We start from the raw sequence: 12,799 nt of genomic DNA, 5'->3' as shown, positions 1-12,799 counted from the left end.
ATGAAGCTTTTGACTTTGGAGTAGGCTGGAGCTCCAGAGAGATGGCATGTCTGATATTACTATCCAGATGAAGAGAAGAGTTTACCCCTTTTGTTTTTTTCTCTCTTGCATTTACATAGTTCAGTACCAAAGTATATCAAACAAGGCTTGCAGTGAAGAGAGTTATTGTGCTTCATCTATGAAAGAATTTTAGACTAGCATTGTGTTTTCCTGTGCTGGCGTGTTGAGGCAGTCTGCAGGTGATTGAAGCGTCAGGTAGTAGGTGCGTGGTGGTGTCTGTCTGAGGGACCTGGGAGCTGAGAGAGGCCCGTTGAGCTCTTGACATCACAGAGTCATCACTAGGGGTCTTAACCCTTCCAACACTAAGGTGCCCCGTGGGGTACTTGGTGGTATTTTTATTAATAGAATTAAAAATCTCAGCGAGTTTTTGTCCTACAAACATAAAACTAACACCCACAGCAACCTGGAACCCTTTACTTTTTAAATATATACAGTTTGAAACTAAAGTATAAATAATCACTTTGTAAGGAGAGTATAACTTATCCTTTGCACATTTCAGCCTCTGAGTGAGGTTTTCACCCTCCCATTAGCAAATGACAACTATTCATATGATAAGGGGATGGTAATTCAGTGATCACCATTGGTTCATGATGTGTCAAGAAAACCTGTAGGTGGTAGAGGGCCACAAAGACATTCCAGGGCCATTACGTCATGGCCATTGTCTTTGACCAAGATGTCCCAGAATGTTCACACCTTTCTCATCAATATGCATAGTGGTCTAAGTGAAGAAAAGTGTCACTTTCTATATAATTTATAATTACTATTGAAACGACACACACTTTCTGAATGCTAAACTGACCTGTGTGGAGCAAACACCTTCGTTACAAGGTTCAGAGTAAAAAAGAAAGCTTCCAAAATATTAACAATCTGTTTTTGTACAAAGTCTGAGCACCTCTAAAACTAGATTTCATTTTAGTGTCTTTAGATTTAATTTTAATAAAAAACTTGTTTTACTACATTCCTTTTACTTTCATTTTGTTTTTGCTGAGGTGTTCTAAAATATATAATCATAAATGCCACTGTGGCCTCATGGTTTTTTAGTTAGGTGAAATATACAAAAATATTAGGCATGGCAGAATACTTAACAGAGTCAAAAAAGGCCTTAGTGTTGGACGTGTTAAGCCCAATTTATACTTATGTTGCCGACAGTGGAGTTACGTAGCTACAACGGCCCCGGTGCCTGCTATTATGACGGGCCCTTGTCAGTGGCATTCGGTAGGATGGGCTCTAGCCTATAGTGCAAGCTAGTTTACTAGTCATGAGGCTTTAATCCTCACCTGGTCTGACACACCTCTACAAATTCCCAAAGATGACATTTTTAGTTCTGCTTAGTGAAGAACTCTTCAGATTTGCAGAACTAGTACTCCTGTATAGAACTATTGAACTATAGAAACACTATATGAGTCACTTCAGCTCAACACATTCCTACAGCACTATACAAAGAAAGTTTGCTCACATTTTACACTAAACAAGAACTTTTATCACCAAGCAGGAACCGTGAATGTCAAATCAGCAAACACTGAACAAAGGCTTGAACACTTCTGTGGTTATGTCTTGACACCACTAGACTGACTATTGTGTAGGTAGTATGCCTAACTCTATTAGTCAAGGGACTTCCCCCTCAAAGCCTGTCACGGTAATAGCTGGCATTGCATCCCAAATTTCACTCTTTTAAAATTATTATAAATAAATGAAATTAATTATTAATTTATAAATGAAATCATAACATTTCAGCCTTGTCATTTGGTCATGTCACTATCTCTAAAAGTGCTGAAATATTTTTCATGAAAGCAAAATGTTGGTACCGTAGGTATTTTCCTGAGGTGCTGAAGGACGGTCTGACCAACCAGGTCAACAACCCTGAGGTGGGGGTGGACATCACTCGGCCCGACTCCTTCATCCGGCAGCAGATCATGACTCTCAGAATGATGACTAACAAGCTCAAAAACGCTTACAATGGCAACGACATTTACTTTCAAGACTCCAGTAAGTTCTCGCTTACTCATTACGTATTCTGACATTCTCTTCAATCCTTTAAATAACAAATTACAATTATTTCTAAAAATGTCTAGAATTTTTTAAATGTCTAATAATGCCTAATAATGTGTGTGTGTGTGTGTTTGTGCGTGTGCGTACGCCTGCGAGTGTGGGTGCGCTTGTATGTTTGTGTGTGTGTGTTTGTGCATGTACGTTTGTGTGTGTGTGTGTATTTTTGTGTGTGTGTGTGTGTGTGTGTGTGTGTGTGTGTGTGCTGGTACATGTGCTGGTACGTGTGCGTGCGCGTGTGGGTGCGCTTGTATGTTTGTATGTTTGTGTGTGTGCGTGTGCGTGTGCGTGTGCGTGTGCGTGAGTGCGGGCGTGCTTGTGCGTGCTTGTATGTGTGTGCGTGTGTGTGTGTGCATGTGCGTGCGTGTATGTGTGTGTGTGTGCGTGTGTGTGTGTGCATGTGCGTGTGCGTGCGTGCGTGTGTGTGTGTGTGTGTGGTGTGTTTGTGTGCGCGTGCTTGTGCGTGTGTGTGTGCGTGTGTGTGCGTGTGCGTGCGTGTGTGTGTGTGTGTGTGCGTGGTGTGTGTGTGTGCGTGGTGTGTGTGTGTGTGTGTGTGTGTGTGTGCTCTCCTGCCCAGGTGATGAGGGCAGCAGCTCAGGCAGTGGGAGTGGCTGCCCGGAGCCGTGCGTGACGGAGACGGAGCCCGTCCAGACAGAGGGGCCGGTGGTGGAGGCGGACCGGGGCGAGGAGCGCTCTTCTTCCTCACACACACACACCCCCTCAGCCCTCCTCCTCCTCCTCACCCTCTCAGTACTCGCACTGCACAGCTGCTGGAGATAGTGCCAGGAGAACGGCCTACATGCACATATACACACACACACACACACACACACACACACACACACACACATATTATATATATATATATATATACTGGACATGACGGACTGCAGTTTTTCTATGCTGTTTTTGTACTTACTCTGCCGATAAGACTTCTGTTTGGTCTTCTTACCTGGACGCGTGTGAAAAGTGTGGAGTGGTGGAGGCAGTGTCGTACCCACCCCCCTCAACTCTCCCAAAGAGTGCTTCGTAACAAGAGTCAGCCTTCTCCAAGCAAATGGACACAAGTTCTACAACATGATATAAAGTACCAGTCAAAAGTTTGGACAGACCTTCTAATTTTTGGAGATGTTTTTTCTTTACTTTTATTATTTTCTACATGGTAGATAACACTTTTTTTGTTTAGTACATCTTTACATATGTGGACTTTTGTAATTTACATTTCTTCAGTATTAATCTTCAGTGTAGAAAATAATAAAAGTAGAGAAAACACCAAAAAATGAAAGGTGTGTCCAAACATTTGACTGGTACTGTATATGAGATAGTCATCTCATACTTACTTTTGTGTGTAATGTTGTTATTTTGAGAGTACCTTTTACTTTGATTGTTTTCCTAAGCAGGACCTTTGCTGACGAGGAGTGGTGAGAGACACTTCCACACTGTAGTCATTTATATGGGATAGCTTCTTGCTACAGTCATGCAGTGTTAGCATTCATAGTATGGGTCCCACCACTTGATTGTAGTAAAGTATTACCACTTGAAAGGTATGTTCTGGAAGTTCAAGGATTACAGAGTGATTTACATTTTTTCTACCAAAAAAAGATGTCACATTTTGCATATACGTTGCATATGATATATGTGTATATGGGATTTTTATAGGTTTCCTCGTGCATCAGATGCTTTTCATTTTGCCAATTAGGAATATATAGGGTCAACACATACAGTGCCACTTGAAAGTATGTGAACCCCTTGAGCACTTAAGAGTTTTCTGTTGTTTGACCATGATTTTTCATTTTTTTCATCACCAATCTTGGGAAAGCTATAAGACCATCTCCAAAAGATTCCAGCTCCATCCATCCATTGAAGACAAATAATATAGAAATGGAGGGCATTCAACATGACCGCATCTCTGCCTAGAAGTGGCAGAGGTGATGTGTGGGTTGACTTCTATGGAAAATTGGTGATAAAAAAATGAAAAATCATGGTAAAACAACAGAAAACGCTTAAGTGCTCAAGGGGTTCACATACTTTCAAGTGGTACTGTAGATTGAAATCCGGATGCCTGCTCCTGTCCAGTGGGGCTTGGTGTTCCTTCCTAGGGAATCCATCCTTTACTAACCATCCTAATCTGCTCCTCGGAGCTCTCTCAGAGTGTTCATGTGCTTCTCCAACTGGAATGTTGTGGCATCCATGTGATTGGCCCTATCAGAGAGATAGTTCACATTGGGAGATACAAACACACACACACACACACACACACACAGATACTAATACCCCTGGCCTGCTCAGTCTTGTGCTTCACCAAATTCCATTCCAGTGCTCCCTGCCATCGCCTCTCGGCCCCCACACAGAGCATGCTCAGAGCCGACACACACAGCAGGCAGTTTATTTAGAACTCACCAGCGGAACCAAACCATGAGAAGTGTTCAACACAGAACATACAGTATAAGTCCCAGGAACACACATCTGCTCACAAAAATGACCTGTAGTCTGTGATCCAATTAGTATTCAATGCCACTAATAATGAATCATCAATAACAACCGATCACAATCACCTGAGTGAATCTAGGTTATGCGCAGTGTGAGCACTTAATCTTCCTAGAGAGGAAGTGTGATAAACACGTGGGGGAAAGAATGGAGATGTGAGTATCTACAAACTAATGGAAATGATCTGAACAAATATCTTCAGACGAGTGTATGGATTTCACACAAAACAAACTGTCAAAGCATTTGTAAATTTAGGTTGGTATCTTAATTTTCTCATTCAAACAAGGTTTTATATTTTCCTATGTTTGGGATAATACAAAGTAGACACACTAACGGTTTATATTTAGTTTCAGACACCAGGACATGTTTTTTTGTGTACATGGCATATGTGTGTGTGTTAATCTATGTTTGTATGCTTGGTTTGGTTCCTGTGTGTGTGTGTGCGTGTGTGTATGTGTGTGTGTGTGTGTGTGTGTGTGTGTGTGTATCTGTGCGTCTGTGTCTGTGTGTCTGTGTGTTTGTGTGTGTGTGTGTGTGTGTGTCTGTGTGTGTCTGTGTGTGTGCATGGTTGACTGCACGTTAGTATGTATGCGGCAGGAGCTAAGAACAGGCAGGATGCGCTGAGCTGTAAAGACGTGTGAGAGAAATGGTGGCCAGAGGTTTATCTCTAAAGCCGCGTCGCTCTCCCACTTGAGAAAGGCGAAGCTGAAAGGCGGCCACAGTGGCCTGTGAAATGGGAATTTTGAAGAGGCAGAGAAGCTTGAATGCTCCAGTGAGGCCATTCAGCCACGCAGGCAGGCAGAGCAGCTGAGTGAAAGGCCCGTGAACAGCCTAGGCGTCCTGGGCCATAGTGGCCAAGGTGGGCTTTCAAAGCCAAACAAACTCGCTGTCGTGTTCACTTTTCAACTCCTCTTGTGCACGGTGTACCCAAGCTGTTCAGCAAAGGTTAGGGTTTTGTTCGGCCTTATGCCACAACACGGTTGGCGTTGCTGTATGTCAGTGCAACAATAATTATGTTACATCCATGGTCTTTGTATGACATTAAGTATTCACATTCAATGAATGTAATTAACTGCAAATGAATGGATAGTCACTTAGCTTTGGGCATGGAAAAATCTAATGAGGGTGGTATTAGTGTGACATATATTGTTGAACAGATAATTTAGTAAATTAATGACCCATGAAATCAGGAAGTTAGTAAAACATTGGTCTATTTGATGTTTAAAATCTATTGGGATAAGAATCGCATAGCGATGCATTGTTTAGTGGTTCATTGAATGAACAATGTTTCATTCGTGTTTTCTGAATGTTTTAATTTTCAAACTACAGTGTATATCTTGAAGACTATATCAGACAGTCGTGTAAAACGCTATGGCTGTCTGTAGAGCTGAATTTAGGCCAGAAATTTGGTTTCTAAATCCCATTTACAGTCATTTGAATAGGTCCCATTTCTGCAGGATAGGCATTCATCTCAGCCTGGAGGTTGTAAGTTCTGCCAAAAAGCTCTGGAGTTGCACTTCAAAAGTAATTGAATCTACAGCATTTAAAAGCTAATATGTATGTTGCTATGGTTACAGCATTTAAAAGCGAATATGTATGTTGCTATGTCACTTTTTCATCTTAAAAAGAATGTCTGGGTTAGCAGAAATCATTTGAAACCCCCAAGAAATACACAGGCCACCCAATTTATATTTATAAATATATTTATGGAAAAAAACTGCAAAGTGACAAGACTTTTGATACATATAAATCTAAAAGTGCTGAATTTGTGAAATGGATAAGTATTCCGTAGCTACAGTATTAGTAAAATCATCTCTGAGAACATTGCAATGTAGTAAAACCTAATTCTGACAAGGTCTCCTCAAAACAGTGTCATTGAGATTTTGGCATTTATTTTTTAGATCCCCATGTTGCAGAATCACAAATTGATTAAAACATTTGGGATTTACTGTATCTCGTTGAGTTACGGTGATCGAATGGACTGAGCATTTAAGTAAATACATTTGGCTCCAATGCATCCTTACTTTCCTCAAACAAAATGACTTGAGACATGAGATAAAACATGATTCCCTACATGACACACAGAACGTACTAACAAAATATGCCTTACAATGTTTGTAAAATATGTGAATGGTTCGCATTTTGGGTTTTGTAACTCTTTCTTGCAAATAAATATGTTTTAAAAAGGTGTCAGCTGCCTCATCATTTGAAGGCGAATATGTTGATTAAACAGAAAGCATTTCTGGATGACATGTATTTTCAAGTATACCAGAAGAGATCACATCTGTTAAGGAACAGGGCACTTTAATCTTAGAGTAAAAAAAAGTCAACTGAAGACAGTGCCAAGTTACCGAGGTCTGATTACAAAATGACACTTTAATCTTAGAGTAAAAAAGTCAACTGAAGACAGTGCCAAGTTACCGAGGTCTGATTACAAAATGACAATATGTGCTGCCCGTTTCTTCTCCGAGCCTCTCGAGTCACGCCTCCTCTGTGTATCTGGTCTGAGTGAACTCAGCCTTGATGAGGGGCTCGAAGCCTCTCTTCCTCCTCTGCTGGACGTAGAGCACGGCGAGCATGAGCATCAGCAGTGCACCCAGGAACACGCCTCCTAGAGCGGAGCCCAGCACCACCACCGGAGAGCCCTCCACCTCTGAGCATGGGACACAGACACCACAGAAGCATTGTTTAGGGCTACAGTACCAGTCAAACGAAGCATTGTTTAGGGCTACAGTACCAGTCAAACAAAGCATTGTTTAGGGGTACAGTACCAGTCAAACGAAGCATTGTTTAGGGGTACAGTACCAGTCAAACGAAGCATTGTTTAGGGCTACAGTACCAGTCAAACGAAGCATTGTTTAGGGCTACAGTACCAGTCAAACGTTTGGACACACCTTTATTATTTATTTTTTATTTTTTTATTATTGTTATTATTTTATTATGTTACTTTATTGTTTTCTAAATTGTAGATTAATACTGAAGGAATGTAAACTACAAAAGAACACATATGTAATGATGTACTAAACTAAAAAAGTGTTATCTACCATGTAGAAAATAATAAAAGTAAAGAATAAGCATCTCAACAAATGAGAAGGAGTGTCCAAACTTTTGACTGGTACTGTATGTTACTATCCCATTTGCCCTAATTTATGGATGAGGTTTGTCTTCATTTATTGATAGGGAAGCTATTGTAGATAAACTGTTTGGTCAATCCACAAGTTCAGTAGTTTGTTTGATTTATGGGTGCATATATACACTCCAATACAAATATTTGATATAAGCTAACGTCATATCACCATGACATGCCAGACTTTAACTTAACATCAAAGGTGTCATTGGACACAAGGTAGAGTTAATAACTGTGTCTTTGAATCTTACCCTCCAGTTCTACAGCATAGGAATAGCCCAGATCTGACGATGCCACATAGATCTCCTCATTGGTGACTGGGGGGAAGAATGGCACCATGTTGTAGTGCCTGTTGTGCCCAATAGGGGCCATCTCATCAGGATAGCTGGCATTTTGTGGGAACTTTATCCTCCATTCCTCAAATATGGCGTCGGTGAAGGCATGCAACAGCTGCAGAGTACACATTGGCACAGAAATTAGTGGAAGTTTAGTTTGACCGATAAACTATAGATATGCAGGATCTGATCACTGGTATGTTTAGTTAGAATGATAACCAATAGATATGCAGTATCTGATCACTGGTATGTTTAGTTTGACCGATAACCTAAAGATATGCAGTATCTGATCACTAGTATGTTTAGTTTGACAGATAACCTAAAGATATGCAGTATCTGATCACTAGTATGTTTAGTTTGACCGATAACCTATAGATATGCAGTATCTGATCACTAGTATGTTTAGTTAGAACGATAACCAATAGATATGCAGTATCTGATCAATAATATGTTTAGTTTGTTGTGATGAGTTTCAGTTCCAGAAAGATTGTATGTTTAGTTTGTTGTGATGAGTTTCAGTACCAGAAAGATGGGGTCATTGGCAGCAGCATGTTCGAGCCCGCTGGTTCCGTTGAGGAAGGAGTGAACCAGGTTGTGCAAGTTATTCACTGAGCTGTCCAGCTCTCCGTCGGGCGCGTCATACCCCTCCAGAGCATTCCTTTAATGAGCAGAGAGGAGAAGAGATTAGCCGCCGTGCAGGAAGAACATTCCCCACAAAGAAGGAATTCAAATCTGCTTATGTAACCATATAAGACCACAGAGGTATGCAGTGTGAGAGGGGAACTCTGCTGTTGTTGAGGGGAGGTGGGGGGGGGGGGGTGTTGGGGCTGGGAGTGAGACCAGGAGTTCACCTAAAGCTGAATGTGGAGTTGGTGAAGTAGGGGGGGCTGGGAGTGAGAGCAGGAGTTCACCTAAAGCTGAATGTGGAGTTGGTGAAGTAGGGGGGGCTGTCGAAGTCCCTGAGCCTCAGGCAGCTCCTGACGTCGGTCATGGTGGGCAGGGTCAGGTTGGCGCTCTCCATCACGCCCCTCCTCAGGGGGCCCTCGCCCGTGCCGTTGCACAGGGTGACCAGCCGGTTGTATTGATCCAGGCTGAGGCATTGAGAAACCATTTAGCATGTGTACATTTACATTTAGTCATTTAGCAAGACGCTTTTATCCAAAGCGACATACAAGGTTATATACGAGCCATTTAGTTATTTGTCCTGTTGATGAAACCATTTAGCATATGTACATTTACATTTAGTCATTTAGCAAGACGCTTTTATCCAAAGCGACATACAAGGTTATATACGAGCCATTTAGTTATATGTCCTATTGATGAAACCATTCAGCGTGTGTAGTCATGACAGAGCAAACAATGACCATCATATTGTCAATTACATTTTCTACACGAGCCATTTAGTTATATGTCCTGTTGATGAAACCATTTAGCATGTGCACATTTACATTTATTCATTTAGCAGACGCTTTTATCCAAAGCGACTTACAAGAATGTATACACATTTTTTACATTTACACTGATGGCACACTGCATTTACACTGACGGCACACATCAGAGGCAATTAGGGGTTCCGTGTCTTGCTCAAGGGCGCTTCGACAGGGAATCGAACTAGAAACCTTCTGACTACTAAACGACTTCACTAACTCCTGTACCACTGTCATGACAGAGCAAAACAATGACCATCATATTGTCAATTACATTTTCTACACAAGCCATTTAGTTATATGTGCTATTGATGAAACCATTTAGCGTGTGTTGCCATTACACAGATATTTAGGCTTGGATCCTGTTGATGTGGAGTAACTGGCTACATGAGCCTTTTCAATGGTGATGATGATGTGACATCAGTGACCTCCTGGTGAGAGATTTCTGTGACACGTCACCCCTCATACACACCTGTTACAGACCACTCCCCATTTAGCAAATCTGGAGTTTGGGCTGATGAGGGAGGGGTCGTTAGGATCGCGGCCCCCCATGAGAGCGTCTGTGCACACATCACACTCCTTCTTCCCGGTGGCAAAGTTCCAGAATGGGACAGCAAAGTTTTCATCCCCTGTCAGTTTCTGAAGAATGGAGAGAAGAAATGACTCCACATTTACACAACAGTGGCAGAGTGGACAGCAGTACAGCACGTGACTGTGGTATTGACAGTGACATTAACATTTACATTTAGTCATTAAGCAGACGCTTTTGTCCAAAGCGACGTACAAGGGAGAGAACAGTCAAGCAATAAAACCTGGTGTACCAATAAATACTGCTTTTTTTTTTCAAGAAATAGAAAAAGAAGAAGTCGACAGTGACGAGGAAGAAATGTCAAAACTATGAAGACAATAATTAGAAGGGAATTTCACATCTGTTTTTAATGGATTGCTTTTTTTGTGTTGTGTGTGTGATATAGACCAGCATTTATAAAATAGCTGTCTTTAAAGTATTGCAGTTGATAGATTCTGTGCCTTATGGCTTAAGAACATGAGGAGGTCTTACTTGTAGTTCCCTCTCCAGGCTGAGGAGGTGGTACCGGTGCCAAGTGATGAAGGCAGGGCCTTTGTGGGAGAAGTCAATGGCTTTGAACGGTCTTCCGGGACCTGCAGGGGAAAAGAAGAACGGATTTAATTATATTCTTGTCTTTGTGTCATTTCAATATATATAAACTTTAACTATAAACACAAGTTTCTGTAAAAAAAAGCATTACTATAGTTTCCCCACAAATGCACTGTACTTTCTGTTGTAATATGCATCTACTTTGGATTAACAACCACAAGAATAACAAATTAACTGGCTCCCCCACAAGCATTTATCCACTATGTCCATTGGGAAACAATCGCATGAATAACATGGATTTTCTTAATTCAGCTGCTTTATCCCATTTATAATAGGCTTATTTCAAATAGGCTTACATTTAGTCAGTTAGCAGACACTTTTGTCCGAAGCGATGTACAAGGGAGAGAACAGGCTTAAAAATGATGTACCTAGAAGTGTGTCTCTGACCGAGTAATAATGTTGCCAGACAAAGAAGTCATAGATGGAGATGTCAGCGATCTGGGGCTCGGTGCCGTTGGGGCCCAGCAGGCCGAGCCAGTGTTCTGTTGCGATGACGTAGTCGGGGTGCGTGGTGGTCTTGGCCCGGTCCAGCACGTCTAGGAACACCTGAACCTCGGCAGGGGTCAGAGAATGGATGTCCTTCCTCACCAGGCGGGGCTTCAACTGGTCACAGTCAGGCCCAGTCCAGCCAAACTTACAGTCCCCACAGTTATAGCCCGCAAAGTTGCCTATGTTGGAGAACATTTGAATGTACATTTTTATCACACTTAGTGACTTGTTTTGCTTCAGTGTGCATCTACATGCTAGATGATAGAAGTAAGGCAAGGCAAGTTTATTGATGTAGCACAATTCATACAAATTGGTTATTCAAAGATCTTGAATAAGGTATCAAAAAAGAACAAACATGAATACAAATAGTTTATAAATAAAAAACATTCGTTCACTTGCATCTACACAGTTGAAGTGAGTTCATTAATATGAATAACTACTTACTAACCGAATGCTGGAGGTAAGTAAGTTGTTTATTATATGGCATTTTTCGCTCCTTTCATTTGGTAAATGAAAAGAAATGGTAATTGTAAACAAAAGCATATCGTCTTTTTCAGCTCTCAAGTCTTCTCGCGGCACAATGTGTTTCAGGTTTTGCGTGGCAAACAATTACTTACAATAATCACTAGAAAACGGAACACAAGGCCTAGCTAAAATGGCTTTAATTTAGAGTAACAAACCAAGTGGTTCAAACTAAAGTTTCTAGTCTTCATCATCACTTTCAACAAATCTTCTGTTCTTCTTAATTTCCTCATGGCTGTTGACGTTTTCATTTTCGTCTGGATAGTAAAACTCATCCGTACGGATTCATATTGACCGGTGAGGAGGGCAATACGCGGGTGGCACGACTGTGCATTAACTAATCCGAACGCTAACTGTCGTTGCCATATAATAATTATTAATATTAATACGTTAATTCCCTACCTCACTCATCACATGCAGACTTGATGAAACCTTGGCACTGGCACTGACATAGACACTGATATATACACGATCAAGCAAAGTCCTTCTGTGCTAATGTATGCGACTGACTCACCACTGCACCTGCAGGTGCGATTAAAGAATTTTGTTGGCCATCTTTCTCTGTCATCCACATTTCTCAGTCTGTAAGGTCCACCCCAGGGCTTGGTATCCACTCTGATGTCGGAGCAGTTTCCTCGTCCAGATAAAGTTCCACACATGTTGGCTGGATCAGAGCCCAAAGCCGGGCAGCACTGCTTGGAGGTGATCCCCTCCACAGTGCAGCAAGCCCTGGGGAACTGAGCCTCCACAAGCCCCGGCCAGCTCCACACGCACACCAGACACACGACTACCACAACGCCTCTCATGACTCTCTCCCCCTCGACCCACGGCTGTCCTCCTTCCGCAAAAAATCAATTTACACACCCTCTCGCCTCGACGATCTGCCTCATTAGCTCCCCTAAACAAGCGAGGAATTGAGTGTGTTCTTAAAATTGTCCACAGTGATGGTGGCGATGTGAGTGGTGTGTGTCCCCTCAGAGGGAGACGTCTGTGTCTTACGTCTCTGGCTTGGTTCGCAGCAGCTCTGAGGTCTGTGTTTTATGTCTGGCTCGGTTAGCAGCAGCCCATGATGCCCACTGTTTTTTATTTTTTCATGCGGTGACTGAGTACTGCTTGGGGGGATTAAGCA

At 41.9% G+C, this 12,799-nt stretch overlaps 2 protein-coding genes across 2 annotated transcripts in view; one reads left to right on the top strand and one right to left on the bottom strand.

The window, feature by feature from the left end:
* The window catches only part of gpc6b (glypican 6b), a 70,475-nt gene extending 66,389 nt beyond the window's left edge, over positions 1–4,086 (top strand). The window contains exons 8-9 of the mRNA XM_080838813.1: positions 1,871–2,046; positions 2,684–4,086. Of these exons, the coding sequence (XP_080694939.1) occupies positions 1,871–2,046; positions 2,684–2,886 (379 nt within the window). The 3' untranslated portion in view covers positions 2,887–4,086. The remainder of the gene's footprint in view (positions 1–1,870; positions 2,047–2,683) is intronic.
* Positions 4,087–7,073: 2,987 nt separating this feature from the next.
* On the bottom strand, positions 7,074–12,476 carry dct (dopachrome tautomerase; the record flags this gene model as incomplete). Its single annotated transcript, XM_080838815.1, has 8 exons — positions 7,074–7,246; positions 7,972–8,170; positions 8,578–8,713; positions 8,967–9,146; positions 9,955–10,121; positions 10,543–10,643; positions 11,028–11,327; positions 12,185–12,476. The coding sequence occupies 8 exons, from the start codon at positions 12,474–12,476 to the stop codon at positions 7,074–7,076; spliced, it is 1,548 nt and encodes a 515-aa protein (XP_080694941.1).
* Positions 12,477–12,799: the final 323 nt, after the last annotated feature.

This window comes from Sprattus sprattus (genome assembly GCF_963457725.1).
Source record: "Sprattus sprattus genome assembly, chromosome: 5".
NCBI classification, from domain to species: domain Eukaryota; kingdom Metazoa; phylum Chordata; class Actinopteri; order Clupeiformes; family Clupeidae; genus Sprattus; species Sprattus sprattus.
This window is presented reverse-complemented; position numbering and strand designations above follow the sequence as displayed.